At 40.3% G+C, this 22,378-nt stretch overlaps 1 protein-coding gene across 3 annotated transcripts; it reads right to left on the bottom strand.

Annotated features, from left to right (window-relative positions):
- Positions 1 to 1,707: 1,707 nt before the first annotated feature.
- LOC126814675 (peroxidase-like protein 3) lies at positions 1,708 to 22,167 on the bottom strand. Of its 3 annotated transcripts, none has more exons than XM_050539986.1 (14): positions 22,012 to 22,167; positions 14,453 to 14,591; positions 13,804 to 13,924; positions 11,893 to 12,053; positions 10,794 to 11,009; positions 10,173 to 10,245; positions 9,596 to 9,702; positions 7,958 to 8,065; positions 7,038 to 7,127; positions 5,854 to 6,011; positions 4,771 to 5,264; positions 4,045 to 4,214; positions 3,484 to 3,586; positions 1,708 to 2,211 (listed from the first exon to the last, which is right to left on the bottom strand). In XM_050539986.1, exons 2-14 carry the CDS (start codon positions 14,523 to 14,525, stop codon positions 2,148 to 2,150), a joined length of 1,938 nt encoding a protein of 645 aa, XP_050395943.1. In that variant the 5' UTR covers positions 14,526 to 14,591; positions 22,012 to 22,167; the 3' UTR covers positions 1,708 to 2,147. The 3 variants fall into 3 exon arrangements, with proteins under 3 accessions (XP_050395943.1, XP_050395944.1, XP_050395946.1); XM_050539987.2 differs by lacking the exon at positions 22,012 to 22,167 and adding an exon at positions 21,600 to 21,737; XM_050539989.1 differs by lacking the exons at positions 13,804 to 13,924; positions 14,453 to 14,591; positions 22,012 to 22,167 and adding an exon at positions 13,384 to 13,394.
- Between the last annotated feature and the right edge of the window lie 211 nt (positions 22,168 to 22,378).

Genomic DNA, 22,378 nt, shown 5'->3' with positions numbered 1-22,378 from the left:
TTCATTTTTTATTATTCATCATATGGAAATGATTGCGCGTGCGTCATTTCATTTTCTATTTATTGCTGTGGGGAGACAAATTCTTAAAGATACATTATGGCAGATTAGATAAAGAGCTGGCAGTTATCACTATAATAGTTATAAACTAGATAATTTAAAGATTTTCAGTCAAATTGATCCACTCTGAACCGAGAACAAAGCGATTGAATTTACGGCCTAGCCTCTATCATCATTACTAAAGTCGGTAGGATAAAAACATAGTCTCGATTATCCAATACATGATTAAATTATGAATGGGTAATCCAATAAATTTCGCAGTCTAGCGATAGGATAGGATGATAGGATGACTACAATTACTCCACGATTAAAACCACGATTTCAATCGCAGCACGAATCGTGATAGTTGGAACTTAGCATAAAGAAAAGAGGAGAAATAATTGTATCATCACAACTCAGCAATTGATGTAATTTCATTTGTCCTAAATGGTAAAAATCATCCGAAACTTTCATTAGAGAACATGTTCCCGACGCCTCGAGAAGCCTACCCGATAAAAATAATGTCCAGTGGGACCTAGGCATAAATCACCAGGCATTCCCAGATTTTATTCTAGTCATTGATGCAGGAGGCAAAGCGATAGAAATGGGGTTTAACGTCCTACTCTTCTGCTCCGATTGGGCTAATGGAGACGGACATACGCCATGTAATGTGCTATGAGGGAAAGTTTGCCCGAACAGCGGCGCTAGAGGATCTTTTATGTGCAAGTCAACGTGTACGCGAGACCTCGGTTTTCGTCCTATTCGAACGACTAGACAGCTGTCCTTGTCAGGCCCTCCGTCTTGCATCACTGACAAGGGAAAACCACGTCGGGAAATCCCGATGAACCTTCTCGGCCAACACCGGGGGCGAACCCACGACCTCAAGACTAGCGACCCAGCGTTTTACCCATTTATCCACTTGTGTGTTGGATGGCCAAACGGTTAGCACGTGCGCATTTTATTATAAGGTCTGTTAATGGCGTGGTTTAGATTTCCCGGTTGTCCGTCGAACCTCATTGGTTTCCCGGTCGCCCGTCCAACCTCATAGGTTTTCTCCGGCTCCCCCGCCCCCCCCCCACACTGCCTAAAGAACCCATATGTTAGTCCCGAAATTACCTAGTTTGTGTCGGGTGGACGTTAAACCCCATTTTTCTCTCTCTCCCACATAGCCCCTTAGGTCTATAGAAGTTGGAATCGGTATAAGTTTATACCGTAGAGCGCTGTTCAGGCACAATTTTCCTCAGTATATTGTATGACGTAGGGGGTTGGATGGCTGAATGTTTAGCGTGCGCGCGCTGTATCATAAAGTCTGTTATTGAGTCGACTGGCGTGGTTTCGAATCCCCGGTTGTACGTGACTAGGAGTAGGGTCGCCTGTCCAACCTCGTGGGTTTTCTGCGGGTCCTCCGGTTTCCTCCCACTGTTAAAGACCCCTATGCGCAATAAAATTAAACCATATGTTAGTCCCGCAATGACCTAGTTGTGTCGAGTGGACGTTAAACCCCATTTCTCTCTCTCTCTCTGTATGACGTATGCCCGTCTTTATTAGTCCAGTCGGTACAGAACAGTAGGACGTCAAACTCCAAATGACGAATTGAACCATTCCAAGGAGATAACTGTTACACAGGTTCCAACATTTCTCAGACGATTTGATAAACAAGTCAATCATAGGTTTGGTATTATAACTGATTTTACTATATTTAAAAATACATTATGTGAGATTAGAAAAAGAGCTGGCAGTTCTCACTGTAATAGTTAAAAAATAGATAATGTAAAGGGTATTTGCTAAAATTTTCAGTCAAATTCCTCCACTCTGAACCCAGATTTTAGCGATTGAATTTTAGGCCTAGCCTCGATTATCATTACTAAAGTCGGTACGATAAAGCAACATAGTCTCGATTATCCATTTTTGATTTAATCATCAATGAGGGTTTAGTAGCAGATCGGATTCCAATCCAGTAAAATCGAAGGCTAGCGATGACACCAAGAGTTGATTATGGTCTGGATAACTTAATTAATGCCTAATTAATAATTTAGATAACATTTCAGGCCTAAAGATAGACTGCAATAGGCAGATTTAGCTCTTGCATAATGTATATTTGATGTCCGTTTTCAGTTTAAATACCAAGGCGTCAGGTCAATCTCATCTAAACTGTCACAAAGGACTTCAGGGTTTCTGAAAATAGCAACAAAAAATGTATTAAAAAGTGATAAATACAACGAAATGAAATAAAATGGGGTTTATGGTTCTACGTATATGCACCGACCGGGATATTGAACGCAAGCTATAAGGTAAATTTGGACAGGACTGCGGCGTTTCCGCATGTTTTGTCACGTGCATGCTAATGTGTACATGGGGTCTTGGTGTTTTGTCCCATCCCAAAGACTTGACAAAGACTGTGAGGAAAAACGTTTTGTTCAACCACGCACACATTGGAGTCAGTGCAAACGATCACTTGGCAGTTGCAATTCCATGCAGCACAGACAGTAGTAGTCTCAAAACGATCGAACTGAAAACAATAAGACAAATAAAATTAAATGAAATGGAGTTTAACGTCCTACTGTTTTGCTCCGAACTGGGCTAATGAAGACGGGCATACGCCATACAGTGTGCTATGAGGGAAAGTTTGCCCGGACAACGGCACTACGGCCTACTCTTATATCGAATTCCAACTGTCAAGGGGTCTTTTACGTGCACGCCAATGTGTACACGGGACCTCGGTTTGTCATCCAAACAACTAGTGAACTGTCCTGGTCCGGCTCTCCGTCCTGCACCGGGGGGTTGGACGGCCGAATGGTTAGCCGTGCGTGCCGTGTCATAAAGCCTGTCATTGAGTCAACTGGCGTGGTTTCGAATCCCCGGTTGTACGTGACAAGGAGTAGGGTCGCCTGTCCAACCTCGTGGGTTTTCTCCGGGTTCTCCGGTTTCCTCCCACTGCTAAAGACAACTACGCCCAAGTGAATTATTGAAATAAAATTGAACCATGTGTTAGTCCCGAAATGACCTAGTTTGTGTCGAGTGGACGTTAAACCCCATTTCTCTCTCTCTCCGTCCTGCACCATTGGCAACAGCGGGATCGAACCCACGACCATCTGGCTAGCGAGCCGGCGTGTTACTCACGTAGACGGGGCCTTGGTTTATCGTACCACCCGAACTACTAGATGCTTGGGTCTGACAAGTCCGCCTTCCTATACCACTGACAGGGAGAAACAACAGGGTGTCACTGAAAACGACATGCCCTTTGGACACTGGCGTCGTGTAGATCAACCATCCTATACCACTGACAAGGAGCCTATACCACTGACAAGGGAACACCAAAGGTCTGCAATGTTTTGTCCTTTGAAGTCAAACCCACGTACAAGAAACACATGACACACGGAGATTGTAAGAAACCCCTGATTTTAAAATAAAGTGAACATAATATTAGTAATTTTACTCATGACTTACGTAGTTGTTACAAACTTGAATGGATTTCTCTGGACTTTAACCAAATTAAAAACTTGACAGAGAATCTTGGATAAACTGATTTGTTTGATAGATGCCAGTTCAGCTATAAAACAATAAAACATATCAATGAAAGAAAAACAATCATTGTCCCCACGCCATGATTATGTTACCATATGATGCGCGGAGCAAAGACGACCGGGCCGTTTACCAAGGTGTTCTGGATTCACCATTGCCGTTTACCAAAACGTTTTGTATTTAAAAGGCTTGACGGTCGAAACCAGGACCCTGTGCCATAAAGCATCAGTTTTATTGACTTGCTGATAAGGCTATCTTATGCTTGGAATGTCAGCATAGAATGATCAAGCTCTAGCACAACGTTAAAAATCAGACAAAGGTGGCAGTCATAGGCGAAAGTTTGCTAAAAATTTCTGCTGAAAATGATCAAGTGCTAGCATATCAGGCAAATGCAAACATAAGGTTGGCGATTAGGTTATGTCAGAGTATGTGAATGCATAATTTACGAAAGAATAAAAAAATATATTGATTGAGAAGCGATCTTACAGGCGCTAAATCCTCTCTGTTGACCTAGTCTCTCATACCAGAAGCTGTCTCCATATTTCAAATCTTCGAATTGCTGGGCAACTATACAGGAAAATAGAGGACCAAGGTTTGAACCGGGTAAATTTGGTTCTGATAGACCACCAGCGAATACATCAATATCATTAACATGCCTACAACAGATAATGCCAGATATCTTTATATATGATGCGACCTTCAGTATATATGAAGTGGAATTCGAACTCAACCGTCATTATGGCGTAATGGTTTATTAAATCGGATAAAAATTGTGACCTCCAGAGGGATTTGTCGTACAATCAGGGGCAATAAATCAAGGACGTTTCAGCCCGATATGTGCGAGTATCAAAGGGAACCGAGATCTTTGGGTTATAAACATACATCAACTTGTCACCTCTAGAGTGTCCACAAGCTAAAAACGTGATTTTTAGTACAATCAGGGGCCATAATCCAGGAAGTTTCGGTCCGACACATGCCAATTTTTCATGTTTGACCCCGATAATACCAGAGAAAGTTCATCCGGGTTTTCCGGAGCTGTTCTCCCTTGTCAGTTGTACAGTACGGAGGGTGTGACAAGCGATAACGATAAGTCGTTCGGATTGGACGAAAAACCGAGGTCTCGTGTACACACTGATAACCCCCGAGAGCTGGAATTCGGTATTCGGTCACAGTACCAGTGACTATAACACTACATAATGTAAACATACTCACGCATAGACCTCCTGAAGAGAAGGTCCGGCATTACCAAGATGGCTGGAATTAAACGCCGTAACTTCCGGCAAACCACAGAAATATCTAAACATGTTGTACGACGGCAACCCATGATCCCTTCCTCGCTGGATATTAAAGGCCGGTAGATCGAATCCGATACCATTCCTTTCAAAGAGATGATCCAAAACCTCACGGGTCACAAAACGATCTCTCATCTGGGCCGGGCTGGACAAAAGGTTGGCGACAATAGAATCTAAACTAGTGAACACATATTGCGGATTGTTAAACAGTTTTCTAGATGGTACTTCTTGACCATCGATTACCAGGAAATCGGGAATTAGAGAATGTCCGAATCTGAATGCTGCCGTGCCGAAAACATTGGAGATAGATGGATTGACGTTAGGGTTGTATTGGTAACCGCCCTCTACCAACCTATACTTGTGCATTGTGTAGTTGTTCAATATTTCAGGTAAAAACTCAGTGTAAGTTATCCTCTGTAACAAAAAAAAAATGTGAAATGGGGTAAACTCAATTTTTTTTTATAAAATAAAGTTTTAGGACTCAGATAAGAAACGAGGGAAGAAAGAAATGTATGATGGGACGAACGGAGCCAGACAACAAAGTAGAACGAGATGGTAAGAAGAATGGCAGACGGACAATAAGGCACGCAAGGCAAAACAGACTGTAAGACACTCAAGGCAGGACGGATAATAAGGCACTCAAGACAGAAAGGACTGTTAGGCACTCAAGGCAGAACGGACTGTAAGAAGGCACTCAAAGCAGAATGGACTGTACGAAGGCACTCAAGGCAGAACGGACTGTAAGAAGGGAGAAATTGACAACAGATCACACCTGTCAAGTGAATCATACCCGTTGAAGGCCTCCACATGTGCAAAAGGGCAGAATACCCATAAATGATTTAATACCCTTAAAGAAGCGCCATAGCTGTAATGGTGTCATACTTGTCAAAAAAAGTGATCTCCTTTTCAAAGAGTCACCATACCAGTGAAAGGGTCACCATGCCTGCAAAACGCTCATCATGCCTGTAAAAGGGTTACCGTACCTATAAAAGGGTCACCATACCTGTAAAAGCCCTCCAATAATCTTCCTCGTCTCCTGATATAGTTTCTCTCCGTCCCAGTTGGTATGAGTGTCTAATTTCTCAACAATATAATTATGTAATCTCACGAAGGCTGTGTGCATGGCCGTTAACCCAGGGAAAACATGAACACGTTCGTCACCTGAAAATAACAATATGTAACGTCGACTCTCCAGTGGGTTATTTCGGGACTAATTACCGATATAACCTTTTGTCTTTAGACGTCCAGTCAACAGTATCCGTGTCATACCCACGAGAGTGGAATTAAATAGAATGGTGTTTAACGTCCTACTGTTCAGTCCCAACTGGACTAATGAAGACTGTATACGCCATACAGGAAAATTTGTCCACAGAGAAATGGGGGTTAACGCCCTACTGCTCTGCTCCGAACTAGGCTAATGAAGACGGGGGGTGCAAAGAGAAATTGAATCCCAACTATGAAAGGTTCCTTTACGAGCACGCCAAGGTGTTCCTCCGACTTACTCTAAAATTGGCTCATCGAATTACCAGCCTGAAACCGAACTAAAATAAAATGGGGATTAACGTCCTACTGGTCTGCTCCGACTCGGGGTAATGAAGACGGACAGCGACACTACGGCCTACTCTTATATCGAATTTCAACTGCCAATGGATCGTTAACGTGAGCACCAGTCTATACACGGGACATCGGTTTTACGTCCCATCCGAACGACTATACGTTGTCCCTCGCCATGCCCTCCGTCCTGCATCACTGACAAGGGAAAACCACGCCGTAAAATCCCGATGAACTTTCTCTGTCAACATCGAGAGAGAGATTTAACCTCCACTCGACACAACTAGGTTATTTCGGGACTAACACATGGTTCAATTTTATTTCAATAATTCGCTTGCGCGTAGGGGTCTTTAGCAGTGGGAGGCAACCGGAGAACCCGGAGAAAACCCACGATGTTGGACAGGCGAGACCACTCCTTGTCACGTACAACCGGGGAATCGAAACCACGCCAGTTGACTTAATGACAGACCTTATGATATAGCGCGCACGTGTCAACCATTCGGCCATCAACCCCCCCCCTCCCGGAACCAAATGTGGACTGGAATTCCTTTTACAGATTCGTCTTTCACAATATTGTAGTTTGTAAGTGATTCCTATGGCTGTAACAAAACGCAAGGAGACTTTAAACTAGCTTACCAGCAGCAAAACAGTAAGGGGCGTTGTCTCTTATACAGTCAGCATCATTACCACGTGGTAATAAATTATTGCCTGATGTCTTCATCCGTCCTACAAGATAACATAGCTAATATAATATCACAGATGGACTGATCATATCTTGGCTCTCAGTGTTCGCAATCTGCTCTACCCAGGGGCGGATCCAGGATTCCCAACAGGGTGATGTCCAGAAATATCAGATCTCTATAGTGAAGTGTTGTAAGGGTCTGAGTGCCCTCCCTCAGAAAAGTTAAAAACATGGAACGGTGTAGATGGCTCCTCATTGAGCTCAAGTAGGAGGAAGATATGAAATTCTCGAACCGATATATGTATTTATTTTTGAACTAGGCATTCGCTGCCATGATTCGACTGTACAGACCGGCTTACATGCAATATAAGACACATGCTTTACTCATACACGGTGGGGTCAAGGTTCACAAAAATAAAATGAAAATAAAATGGGGTTTATCGTCCTACAGTTCTAAACCGACTGCGCTAAAATAGATGGTCGTACAGCGACATTACGGTCTACGCTCAAGAGTTCTTTTACGTGCACGCCAAATAGTACACGTCAATTTGGTGTTCCGTACCATTTTACGTGCTCGCTAATGTATACACGGGGCCACGTTTCCTTCGTCCCATAAGAACGGCTATACGTTCTCCCTTGCCAAGCCCTGCATCACTGACAAGGGAGAAGCAAGCCTAAAAATCACGATGAACTTACACAACCAACATAGGGATGGAGCACGGGACCTCCAGGTTAGCGAGACAACTTCTTACTCACTAAGCCACCGCGGCTCCCAAGGATCACAGACCGGGGTTAAGGCTTAGAGCTTCATGGTATCGTGGTGTAATTGGAAATATACTCTAATGAAATATTTATAACAAGGCAAATATTTTACCGTTTTGTCCTCTAAGATGACTTGCTGTGGTATCATCACTACCGTAAACATTCGAGCCATCTATAAAAGCTGTTAATAAATTCTGTTGCTCTCGCGGCCTAAAAAAACCTATATATCATGGCAAATTTTAGATATATAATCTTGAATACAGTTCAATATACTATAACTGGTTAAAACATTGTGATATTCTATAACTGATTAAACAGTTCGATACTATAACTAGTCAAAACATCTTGATATACTATAAATAGTTAAAACATTTTGATATTCTATAACTAGTTAAAACATTTTGATATTCTATAACTGGTTAAAACATTTCTATAACTGGTTAAAACATTTTGATATACTATAACTAGTTGTAAAATTATTAAAACAGGTGGTTTTATAACGAATGATAATAAATATATAATCGTAAAATATATAATCGTAATATATCATGACTGGAACGACTGATTAAAGATCAGAATCAACTTTAAAAAAAGGCAGAATGTGAAAAATATTTCAGTAAGGAATGATTAAAACGTCATGTGTGAAACCTGTAATTCGCCAGAAAGACTCTCGAAAATCGTAATTATCGTGTTATAATTCTTCTGCTCTCTCTATAGAAGGCATTAACCAATCTAGAGGAATCAGAAGGATAGTCATTTATAACAAAATATAAAATATCCTTTGTATCTTGATTATATCGAACGCTTATCGAACACATCATCATAGCGAAATGATTGAGCGTGTCGAAAACTCTAAAATTCATTTTATATATTCAGCCCCCTACCTAGCACAGCCACAATCGCCCAACCATAGACATCAATTATTTATATATAAAATAACTTTTCGCATTGCTGATGTCGGTGAAGTTGAATGCAATCTTTAAGGTGATAGATACCGCGGCTGTCATATGTAAACAATATCTGTTCATACAAGGATTTCCCACTGACGGAGATTAATATCAGATATGACCATATAATGTAATATCAATGAAAGGACATGCTAATATTAAACACACATTATGGAAGAGCTAAATCTGCCTATTGCAGGTCTTTCTTTACGCCTGAAATGTTTTCTAAATTATTAATTAGACATTAATTAACTGATCCAGGCCATAATCAACTCTCAATGTCATCGGATATCTCCGATATTAAATAGATTAGAAAGGTTCAGCCATATTTTGATATAATCTAAAAAGGGTGAAGCGAGGCTAAGCTTCTAACAACAATTGCGCTGGTTGCAATTAATGCACACATCTTGTCAAAACTTCCAAAGCTAATATGTTCACTCGCAAAGGAGCAATTTGAATGAAATTTTCAAACTATTCATTTTAAATTATTTATTTTCGAACTAATAACAGTAAGACTGACCAGCCCGTTATCTAAATCTTACATAATCCCTCTTTAATAGATAATATTGTCACCTATTGTAATATTAATGTAATAACTTACTAATATAGTCAGCTATTGTAATGTTAATGTAATAACTTACAAAGATGGTCATCTATTACAATATTAATAAAGGAGCTTACTAATATGGTCATCTAATATAATATTAATACCAGGAACTTACTAATATGGTCATCTATTGTAATATTAATACCAGGAACTTACTAATATGGTCATCTATTGTAATATTAATCTAATAACTTACTAATATGTTCATCTATGGATTTAGATCGGACGAAGTTCATACATGTCCTGTTAAAATGACGATCAGATGGATCTTGAACAATTGGAATAGGAAAACATTGTCCATCACTAAAATCAAATGAAAAGGGATTGACGTTTTATGTTTTGTATCAACTGTTTAATTCATTTGGTATTCTATGAGAGAGAGAGAGAGAGAGAGAGAGAGAGAGGGAGGGAGATATTTAACATCCACCCGAAACCGACACATACTATGATATTTCGGGACTAACATATGGTTCGTTTATATTTCAATAATTCGCTTGCGCATAGGTCTTTAGCAGTGGAGGAAACCAGAGGACCTGGCGAAAACACAGGAGGTTGGACAGGCGATCATGCTCCTTGTCACGTACAACCGGGGAATCAAAACCACGCCAGTTGACTCAATGACAGACCTTATGATACAACGCGCACGTGCTAACCATTCGGCCATCCAAACCCCACGAACATTTTAGAGCCGGCCAAATTAACATTAAAGTCAAGAGGAAAATTAACGGTGTCCTGTGACCTTATGTCTACCGGATGTAGCGAGAGTTCTTTACCTTGTGAAGGAATCAGGGTGAAGGTTGCCAGCCATGACGTCAGTATGATTACAACATGCATCTTCTTCTTCAGCTGAAAATAGAGGTAAATCACTGATACCCAGATAAAAACATTGTGGATTAGTTTCAAGAGAGAGAGAGAGAGAGAGAGAGAGAGAGAGAGGGAGATGGGTTTTAACGACCACTCGACACAAACTAGATCATATGGTTCAATTTTATTTCAATAATTCTCTAGCGCGTAGGTGTCTTTAGCAGTGGGGGAAAACCGATCCATTAAAAGCTACTTTACTCATACTCATACGTTGCTGGTCAAACAGCATAGAGTAATATAAATGCAACACGAAAATGACTGTTGCGGGTACGTAGTGTCTCAGGCGAGGTAAGAAGATAGCAGCATAACCTGATCGTGCGAGTGGATTATTAAAATGTAAGTCACGGAGCGATTTGCTTTGTCTGCGATATCCCTTTAGGTGGGAGCGGATGTTATACCCCATGAACCAACGAGCATGTTTATCAGAAACCGGACGAACAATGTTATAATTATAAAAAAGCACCCTTCCACCACCGCCTCCATTCCACCCCTAATAATTTGGAAGAGAGTAATAAGTGGATTATACGTACGTTGTCTAATAGCAGCAGCCGTAAAATCATGGTCCAAAAACTGACCCCACTGCATGAGCATCACCGTGTTTATTGATGAGATGTTACTTCCTGTATGGATGGCAGCACTGACTGTTCTGGCACTTGGTAACAACTGTCTACCGCGACATATTCTAAAGTATCCATAGTAGTCCGTACATATCTCCTCTTGCGAGTATATCCTTGGTCTTGAAAAGCCTAATGAATATTTCAAGTTATACATCATTCATTCAAGAAACGTACATATTTTAAGTGTTCGTGAAAGCCAGACCTGTAGCATCTTCAATAGAAGGTTTGGTCTCGCTTAAACTCCGTACATGTTATCAAGGCCTTCAGGTAATACTCTGCATCTTTCAGCACTAATTTCGATTGGGTAATGACCTTGATAGGGGGGGGGGGGGTCTATCAGTATCCTCGATCACCGTGAATACCTAGTCTCGCGTTTTCCAGCTAAAATGTCTAACTGTGATAATCGAGTTGCAAAGTTCAAGGTTCGTTCAATGTCAAGGTTTCCGTAGAAGTCGCTGTGTTTGATGTGAGCGTGTCTGTGCCACATCCTCTGATATGACGCTATTGTTCACGTGCAGCTATAAGTTCGGAAATTGTAGACCAGGCTAGCAACGTCTAGATGTTGTAAAACTCGCAGTCGTTGTTTCGGGAACATGTTATGTAGCAACTAAAGTATATAACGGTAGGAGCACAGATAATGAAATGGGATATTGCCCGGTCATTGACAAACCGTTGGTCACGAGAAAAGCGGCTGGGTAGTCTTAAAGGGCACCAGATAGGTCTATTTGAACGATACTGTTCCTTTTCAGATACCTCTTCCTGTGCCACGGAGGGAACTATGCTGGAACATCCGGAAGAACTTTCGGCACAAAAAGTTGAGACCGCTGGCTGTCAGCGAGGTTTTAAATGTCATTATCAAAAGTGCTCTAGACAATCTGTCTTCAGGGTGACCATATTCTCGAGTTTACTTACTATATCTAGAACATCTGATATCACTTCCGATTGGAACTCCAGATGTATAACACAACACGTACACTATAATATCGCTAATAAAATATATGAATATTCTCACCATCTGCGTATTCAGGCTGTAGGTACCTCTTGAATCGTCCATTAGATTGGCCCAACTGGGGCTCGAGAACATTATTACACGTACCATTTATTGTACGATATATTCTGGTAGCGTGGTGGTCTTGTGGACATGTCGATTCGGACTCGGTTGGATACACGATGCTGTAAATAGATTAACCATCAGTTGCTTGTAATCCCTTCATGTCGTATTGATACGGCATTTCTTCCATGGGCGTGTGGCGTTATTGAGGTGAGAGAGAGAGAGAGGGTTGACGTCCACTCGACACATACTAGGTCATTTCGGGACTAACATATGGTTTTATTTTATTTCAGTACTTCGCTTACGCGTAGGGGTCTTTAGCAGTGGGAGGAAACCGGAGGACCCGGAGAAAACCCACGAGGTTGAACAGGCGACCCTACTCTCTGTCACGAACAACTGGGGAATCGAATCCACGCCAGTTGACTCAATGCTAGACTTTATGATACAGCGCGCACACGCTAACAATTCAGCCATCCAACCCCCGTTATTGAGGAGTAAATGTGATGTTATTGATGAGTTCGTGTGACGTTCCTCACAAAAGAGGAAGTGACGTAGATTCTTTGTAATGGAATTGGGTTTAAAGCTCCAACTGGGTTAATGAAGATGGGCCTCACAAAAGAGGAAGTGGCGTCGATGCCTGATCTTATTGGGGGAAGTGATGTTTTCTTAGGAGATGAAGTGGCGTCAGAATATACAATATATTAACGTACTTGAACCGATACCATATGAAAGATAATAAAATCACCATCATATATCATTGTGTAATAATTGAAATTAGTTAAGAGTGACAAGACTAGTATAATTATATCATAATAATAGTTCACTTTTAACGCACAAACTCCATACAGTATGTATATGCTCATAGCGCTACAGAAAGTCTGTTGACATGGTTGATGTGCTATAACGGTTTCATGTCTCATAGTATTCTTTAAACATGCGATAGAGGCTGTATTAGTTGGCAATGATCGATTCTATCGAACGCAGCCGATAAATCGAGTAGGACTGACCTCACCAATGTCGACAGATATCTGAAGTTCGTTACAGACACGTAAAAGTGCAGTTTCAGTGTTATGACCAGGTCTATAACTGGACTGAAATCTATCCAGTAATGAGTGCCTTGAGAGGTATGATGACAGACGTACTTTTACTGCCTTTCCAACACTTCCGACAAAAAGGAAACGGGTTGATAATTGCTGAATTGGTTGGCATCAAGATTGGACTTTTTGATAAGGGGCTTCACAACTGGTTCTTCCAGATTCTAGGAAATGTGCCAGATTCCAAGCTTAGATTTATAACGTATTGGATGTTAACTATATTTTAAAATATATACTCTCTACCGAGTTAAACGAGTCTATGAAACAATAACCTCTACTTACTATGGGTCTATAGCCGTAAGTGTTACAATATTGCACACTATGGGGTTATGTTTATGTTACAACAACCTATACTTACTATGGACCAACGTAATACGGTATATTGCACACTATGGGTTTATGTATATGTTACAACAACCTATACTTACTATGGACCAACGTAATACGGTATATTGCACACTATGAGTTTATGTATATGTTACAGTAACCTATACTTACTATGGACCAACGTAATGCGGTATATTGCACACTATGAGTTTATGTATATGTTACAGTAACCTATACTTACTATGGACCAACGTAATACGGTATATTGCACACTATGAGTTTATGTATATGTTACAATAACCTATACTTACTATGGACCAACGTAATACGGTATATTGCACACTATGAGTTTATGTATATGTTACAATAACCTATACTTACTATGGACCAACGTAATACGGTATATTACACACTATGGGGTTATGTATATGTTACAATAACCTATACTTACTATGGACCAACGTAATAAGGTATATTACACGAGTTATTTCTCAGCAAGTACACACCATTCATTTTAGATTCTTGAGCCAAAACCATACTTAATGTCATCACGTGAGAGGTGTCATTTTCACCTGAAGTATAAGAGAAATAGAAATTAAATTTAGTTTGGTTTTTGTAAACTTTCTGTAATAGTAAGTCTCGGGGTTGTAGGGTCGGGGTGGGGGAGGGGGGGGGGGTGCACCATAGTTTCTTTAAGAGGTTGTAATAGAGAGTCTGTTAGAAAATGAAATGAAATGGGGTTTAACGTCTTACTGTTCTGCTCCTATACTGGGCTAATGAAGACGGGCATACGCCATACAGTGTGCTATGAGGGAAATTTTGCCCGGACAGCGGCACTACGGCCTACTCATATTTCGAATTCAAACTATCAATGTGTTTTTTTACACTCGTTTTCTGTTATCATCCGAACGACTATACTATGCTCCTTGTCGGGCCCTCTGCACCACTGACAAGGGCGAACCACGCTAAAAATACCGATGATCTCTCTCTGCCAACACCGGGAGCGAGCACGGAACCTCCAGCTTAGCGACCCAAGTCTTACTCACTGAGTCACCGCGGCTCCTGTAATGGATGGAGACGTTTACATAAATAAAACTTACTATCTGACTGTGCTTGTACTTTGAATCTAAATACTAGAATCAGGTACGTTATTATCACTAGATTTCTCATCATGGAGATTTCCTTGATCACCCTCCTCTCTCTAAAATCAACTTTAGCCTCTCAACACAACGTTTTGATCTAGAAAATAAGAAGACGAAATAATACAACAGTAAAAACAAAACTTCAAGGCATGTTTAATTATGATAGTTTTCACTATGAAATTAGGGGGTTTGGTGGCCGAATGGTTTAAAGCGTGCCCATTCCATTGGGTCATGAGGTCTGTCATTGATCCAAGTGGCGTGGTTTCAATTCCGCGCTTGAACGTGACAAGAAATAAGGTCGCCAGTCCCACCTCGTAGGTTTTCACCCATTCCTAAAGGCCCCTTTCTCTCCCCCCCCCCTCTCTCTCTCTCTCTCGCTATAAATTTACAAGTTATCACTATAGCTGTTATCGCTATAAAATTACAAGAAAAGTTTAATTATAGCAGTTATCGCTATAGCAGTTATCGCTATTTAATTACAATAAATAAGATAGTTTTCCTTCAAGGTAATTAGTTAAGTGCCTATGATAGGTCATGATTGACTAAAGATTGGAGAGAGAGAGAGAGAGAGAGAGAGAGAGAGAGAGAGAGAAATGGGGTTTAACGTCCACTCGACACAAACTATGTCATTTCGGGACTAACATATATATGGTTTAATTTTATTTCAATAATTAGCTTGCGCGTAGGGGTCTTTAGCAGTGGGAGGAAACCGGAGGACCCGGAGAAAACCCACGAGTTTGGACAGGCGACCCTACTCCTTGTCACGGACAACCGGGACTAAGTATTGCATTTACATTGCTTGATATCGTCTAGATGTCTAGTCGAAACGTTGATCAGTAATAAACAGTAGCTGTATTCCATAGAATTGTGTCCGGTGTACGAAAGGGTTAAGTACCATTATTCACCAGTATTATCAATATACATAAACTATAAACATACTTATGGAAAACAGCCACAGATTTATTTAGCCGACGTTTCGAAGAGTATTCTCTCAACGTTTTCAAGCTAAATGCCACTTACAGAATATTATCAATGTACATGTGGAAAAAAGGTAAAGAACATGGAAATTCGTTGATAGGCATTTAGAGAGAGAGAGAGAGAGGAGAGAGAGAGAGAGAGAGAGAGAGAGAGAGAGAGAGATGGGTTTAACGTCCACTCGACACAAACTAGGTCATTTCGGGACTAACATATGTTTCAATTTTATTTCCATAATTCGCTTGCGCGTAGGGGTCTTTAGCAGTGGAAGGAAACCGGAGGACCCGGAGAAAACCCACGAGGTTGGACAGGCGACCCACGTACAACCGTGGGATCGTAACCACAGCAGTTGACTCAATGACAGACTATATGATACAGAGCGCACGTGCTAACCATTTAGTAGATTTAGTAGGCATTTAGTAGATTTCACATTAAACATGCATTATGTAAGATTTAGATTTCGAAATGACAGTTCTCATTTTAATAGTTCCGTTAAAGATGCATTATGTAAGATTTAGATAAACAGCTGACAGTTCTCATTTTAATAGTTCTGTTAAAGATGCGATATGTAAGATTTAGATAAACAGCTGACAGTTCTCGCTATAATAGTTAAAAAAAGATATCTAATGGAAAAGGAATATGTTGAGATGACTTCATTCTGAGCAGAGTTATCGTCGTTTGTAGAAAAGTGTAAACTCAACTGTCATTGCTACCGTTGTTACGATAATAAACACAGTTTCGATTATCCAATTATAAATTAATTCAATCGTATTTAATTCTCTTGAAAATCAAACCCATCCGAAGTTCCAGAGAGTTGATTATATGGATGGGGAATAGGCGTCATTATACATGACTTGAAGGACACCTAACTAGCAGCATGAGAAATATTATGATTTAATGCGTACGCCCGCCATAAACCATTCGGCCACCCAATTCCCTTAAAAATAGTTTCATAAATGATTCAGGTGATTGACAATCTTGATGGCCACGTCACCACTAATATTGCTAGACAAAAGATGATGGTTAGATATGACACAAACTGAACGGAAAATATTGTTAGAGAGTAATGAACACCCACTCTATCATGTTAAGCCCGGCCCATACCGCCACGACTTGCCCAGACTCTACCCAACGCAACGTCTTGTCTCAGATAATCAGTGCAGTGTGGACAGTCCCACGACCACGATTCAATCGATTTCCGTCGCGTCGTGGCCCGTCGGCCCGATTGAACATGTTCAATCGTAGTCGGATGCAGTTAGTTACGAGCAGTCAACTTCAGCGGCATCTTGGCAAAATATAATGTCACTTTTATGCTTCCGGTTTACTTTTGGAATCACTCGCTAGAGGGAAGTGGCGTAACTCACGACGCATAATCTGTGAGAGTCGGGCCTGTGTGGACTGGTACCGTTGTAGGCAAGTGAAGTAAAGGCGCGACCGGATTTTTTTTTACAACTACCCAAGACGCTGAGTCCTGTCGGCTTGTGTGTAGTCGTAGCGGTATGGGTCGGGCTTTAGAGAGTAGTGTTGTACACCAACTCTATCATGTACACTTGTTAGAGAGTTATAGAGTATTGTAAACCAACTCTATGATGCGAATCGTATGCCCTTTTATTTTCAATGACAACTTCATAACATCCGGCTTGTTTATTATGAAGTAACCTCAGTCACCAACATAATAATATCCTAGCTATTTTTATAAAGTATGATATATGAGAGTAATCCATGTCATCTGAGCGCACCTATCATCCCCTGGGGGCATAGCGCACCTATCATCCCCTGCGGACATAAGTCCCTAAATTAAACAGAGGGAGAGAGGGAGATGGGGTTTAACTAACATAATTTAGTTGTGGGAGGAAAACGGTGGACCCGGAGAAAACCCACGAGGTAGAAAGGCAACCCTACTCCTTGGATCGAAACCACGCCACTCGACTCAATGACAGACCTTATGGGTTCACAAGACCACCCAGCTCCCCTGCTTTATGCGTTATTTATGTCACTTTAAACAAACAATAAATATGCAACGACTTAGTTGCTGCAGCTAAGTAGGTGAGGCGCTGGCTCGGTAGCCTGGAGGTCGCGTGTTCGATCCCTGAATTGGCCGAGAAAGTTCATCGAGATTTTTCGACGTGGTTTCCTTTCCCCTTGTCAGTGATTGCAAGACGGAGGGCCTGACAAGGACAGCTGTCCAGTCGTTCGGATCGGACGAAAAACCGAGGGCCCGTGTATACATTGGCAGTTGGGCAAAATTTCCCTCATAACACACTGTATTTCATATGTCCGTCTTCATTAGCCCAGTCGGAGCAGAACAGTAGGACGTTAAACCCCATTTCATTGCAATTCATTTAGTTGGTACAGGGGAAGGGTGATATTTCCTGGCCTCACAAGAAGCGAGTCAGCGGCTTGTCATAGATGCTTGAGGTTTTCGATTACGCCTCCCCCTCCCAAATAAACGAAACTCTTGACTCAATGACAGATCCTGTGATCTATGGCGCACACCTTTAACCATTGCACCCCCACCCGCCCAGTTTAAGAAAGGTATGTCATAGAAAGTAATACTAATAGTAAAGACTGTTGTGGTATATTTTGATTTTTTTATATTATACTTGTGAACAATTTACTAAAACAATTTGACCCGTTTCGTTTGGCGAACCGGTCTAACCTGAGACCGTTGCATCTTGCTGCTGCAAAATTCGCTTAAGAAGCAGTGAGAGTATTTTTATAAGACAATTTCTCAACGTAAATTCTATTTGTCTGTGTCATTTTCTATACAAAAAAAATGCTGGACAGTTACTCACTCTTTATTAAAGGGGCTGCCCCTATTTGAAGAGGACACAAAAATAAAAGTCCGAGTTCGTATGAAATTTAAGCGCCAAAGTGCAGAGGAATGGTGTATTTACTTTGTCTCAAAATTTCAGCTCAAAATATTGAGTTGTTTAGACGTGAACGTCAAAGATGCTTATCCGGACACGTAACCCTTCTAGAATTTTTGGTCAATTTTTTCATTGGGTGACCTGATAATCCACCGCCGTTCCTTTAGAGGTCTATACAGTGAATGAACCATGTGCCGTACTGGATAACGAAAGGTATATTTCACCTACACATTGTTTTTTATAAAATAAAAGTCTGGTTTTATCAAGACACCGCATAATACAGCTTGGGACACCGGTCTCCATTTCCAGATGAAGACTGACGGGTGTAATTTGTTTGAAAACATTTCACAAATATTGAATTAGTTGCTCGGCCTTTAGATACGGGATTTTAAGGGATTTTAACACAAAATTAAGCAGTTTTATTCTCCAAAATAACATCGGGATTGACACTTTAAACAAAACATACACAGGCATATTATGTTCTTTTATGTGCACGGACGGTTAGCACCCATTTAGCACCCATTTAACCTACACCCGTCCTTCTGTAAACGTGACTAATTCCTTAAGATCCGGGTTACTCATTTATGAATTATTTTCATCTCAATATCAACTGACGTAATATACAATGGGGTGCTACATCTAGTTAGCTTTTATATTTACATTTATTAAGCCCAATCCTCAATCTCATTCAGAGGGTTGAATGGTAGAATGGTTAGTGTATGCGCGCTGTTTCATAAGGTCTGTCAGTGAGTCAACTGGCGTGGTTTCGATTCCTCGGTTGTACGTGACAAGGAGTAGGGTCGCCTATCTAATTTCGTGGGTTTTCTCTGGAGCCTCCGGTTTCCTCCCACTGCTAAAGACCCCTAAGCGCAAGCGAATTATTTAAATAAAATTGAACCATATGTTAGTCCCGAAATGACCTAGTTTGTGTCGAGTGGACGTTAAACCCCATTTCTCTCAATCCCATTCAGATATATTAAAAATATTGTTTAAAAAGATAAACACATAGGATTGAATGATATCCTTTAATTCTAAATTCGATTAAATCCGGTTCGTCAATCTTTATTCTGAAAGCACGTGTGTCTAAGATTAGCAAGATTCATTGGTTGATATTTATTGCTGGTTTATTCAATAAATAATCCCATATTTATTAATATGATGAATCTTAAATATTATTTGAACCCGGATTTTAAGGATCAATAAGATTTATTCAACTCAAGAAAATGAACAATATATTTGAAGGATTGCATTTGAAAAACTTTAATAATAATAATATAATGAGAGAGCGACTTGTCATGAATTGGGATGAAAAGTTGAATAGAATCGACAAGAAATAAATCACGTGAATAAGACATATCATGAATATTAAATCGTTTATGATTTTAATAGTAACAAAATCCAGCTGGTTTATGACTTTAATAGTAAAAATAACAACCGGTTAATAGGTAGAATATCTCGTTTAATTTGATTCTCGTTTTCTCTCACCAGAAATGGCTAATAATACGAATTTCAGGGTTCAGTATTTTTTCTATTAATTCCCATCTTTGTTTATAAGAGGTAGAGAGAGAGAGAGAGAGAGAGAGAGAGAGAGAGAGATGGGGTTTAACGTCCACTTGACACAAACTAGGTCATTTCGGGACTAACATATGGTTTAATTTTATTTCAATAATTCGCTTGCGTGTAGGGGTCTTTAGCAGTGGGAGGAAACCAAAGGACCCGGAGAAAACCCACGAGGTTGGACAGGCGACCCTTCTTCTTGTCACGTACAACCGGGGATTCGAAACCACGCCAGTTGACTCAATGACAGGCTTTATGATACAGCGCGCACGTGCTAACCATTCGGCCATCCAACCCCCCTGAAATGAAATGAAATGGGGTTTAACGTCCTACTGTTCTGCTCCTAAACTGGGCTAATGAAGACGGGCATACGCCATACAGTGTGCTATGAGGGAAATTTTGCCCGGACAGTGTCACTACGGCCTACTCTTATATCGAATTCCAACTGTCAAGGGATCTTTTACGTGCACGCCAATGTGTACACGGGACCTCGGTTTTTCATCCCATCCGAACGACTAGACAGCTGTCCTTGTCAGGTCCTCCGCCCTGCATCACTGACAAGGGCTCCTGGTTAACAAGCAAGCGTCCAACTCATTGAGGCACCACGGTTCCTGTATTATTGACGCCGTCATTAGGAAAGTCTTTGAAAGTCTTCACTTCCACTACTCAGTCTTTTAGTACTAAGCTATGAACTCAAGCAAATAAATAACTGACTTGTCAGCATTGTGTTTCAGGTACCTAAGTGTTGCACTTATGTGATGGTGCTTTGTACGAATTTAGGGACAGGGTTATATTGATACAAAGTGGAGCACACAGAGTAACGGACCCTAAACATCGTCTTAAAGAGGCAGATAATAGTTTATGATTATAGCAGTGCACCTTTCCGAGGTACTAAAAGACATACAATTTTGTAAATTAAAATATTCAATTGAATAAGGGCACATGCCGAACAGACTTTTCATTGATATAGAAGATAATTCTTGAAAACATAGATATTATTAATTGGAATGATTCCTTTATCTGAGGTCACAAAATTAGAATGATCACAGAAATGGTTAAAAAATTAAAAAAAAGGTTCAAATTGCATTTTCTCAAAATGGTCTTCATTTACTATTCGTCCCAAAACGCAGTTGTTTAATGGCTCTAGTTTAGACTCCGAGCGCGGCCGTAACATTGCTGAACATCCATGGCGGAAAACAAATCTACATATCCATAAATTTTTCAAAAACAATGTGGATAAATTAATTGAATACACTAAAATTAAATTTTACTCTGATAAAATGGTGAAAAGAGAAAAAAAGACCCGTTTAAAGTTACAGTGAATTCATTATTGGATCTATTCTCCCGGACAATGATGATAAAGATACCGAAATCGCGAACGTATTCTCGGTTTACTTTCAAATAAAATTACAGATATTACGAACTGATGTTTTAAATAAACTATTGACGTTAATGCTCATGAGAAATGTAGAAAATTTTAACAGTAGAGGTCAATAAGTCACTTGTTAATGAGATAATTAGATAATTTTAATTCTCTTTTAGTTGATTTACCTTTAAAGCTTATAGATAAATTACAAAAGTACAGAATACTCCAGCTAGACTTGTTACTTTAACTAAGAAATGTGACCACATAACTCCCGTTTTATATAATTTACACTGGTTACCTGTTAAATATCGAATGATTTTAAGATTTTATTACATACTTTTAAATGTTTATATAATTTAGCTCCTGTTTACCTCTCAGATCTTTTAGAACTTTATACACGAACAATACCTACATCAGATAAATTCTTAAAGCCCAAAACTCTTCAACTAGTCTCTTACGGTTAGGACTCTTTTAGTTACCAAGCACCTGTTTTATGGAATAATCAACCTTTTAGTTTCAAATGTTGTACATCTCTATATTCTTTTAAAATACAATTTAAAACATATTTATTTAAGCTTTTCCCCGACTCTGTATACAACTTTTGACATGTCCATCCATTCTTTTTATGATTATTACTGTCACTTTGTAAAGGACCACTGATCACGTGATGTGAAAGGGTGCACTATAAACGCGCTCTAATAAATAAAACACCCTATACCACCTCTCACAAAAATATTAAAAGTACAGACCTTTATATAAACGATCAAGTGAAGATCCTTCTTCTTCCAGTGTCTTCATGTGATCTAAAAGGTAGAATTGAATACAAGTGATTTATAAAGGGTGACTATCATATTCACAAACCGTCACGTTCACAAATCATCACGTTCAATAGTTAAAGCCACTGTCTATTTTGGCTGTTCTGGTCCAACTGGGATAATGAAGACGGGCAGTGTGCTATGGGGACATTTTGACCGGACAGCGGCGCTACGGCCTACTCTAATATGGGATTCCAACTGCCAAGGGATCGTTTACGTGCATGTCAGTTTGTACACGATACCTCGTTTTTTCGTCCTATCCCAACGACTAGACAGCTGTCCGTGTCAGGCCCTCTGTTCT

The sequence above is a fragment of the Patella vulgata genome, chromosome 3 (genome assembly GCF_932274485.2).
Source record: "Patella vulgata chromosome 3, xgPatVulg1.2, whole genome shotgun sequence".
NCBI lineage: Eukaryota > Metazoa > Mollusca > Gastropoda > Patellidae > Patella > Patella vulgata.
The sequence above is the reverse complement of the archived record's forward strand: the minus strand, read 5'-3'. Positions and strand labels throughout refer to the sequence as shown.

Coding starts and splice junctions, on each gene's coding strand:
- LOC126814675 (XM_050539986.1), bottom strand. CDS start 14,525: ATGATGAGAAATCTAGTGATAATAACGTACCTGATTCTAGTATTTAGA. Junction 12,054..13,803: donor CCTTATTACGTTGGTCCATA/GTAAGTATAGGT, acceptor ATCTATTTACAG/CATCGTGTATCCAACCGAGT. Junction 6,012..7,037: donor CCCTTACTGTTTTGCTGCTG/GTAAGCTAGTTT, acceptor TGTTATTTTCAG/GTGACGAACGTGTTCATGTT.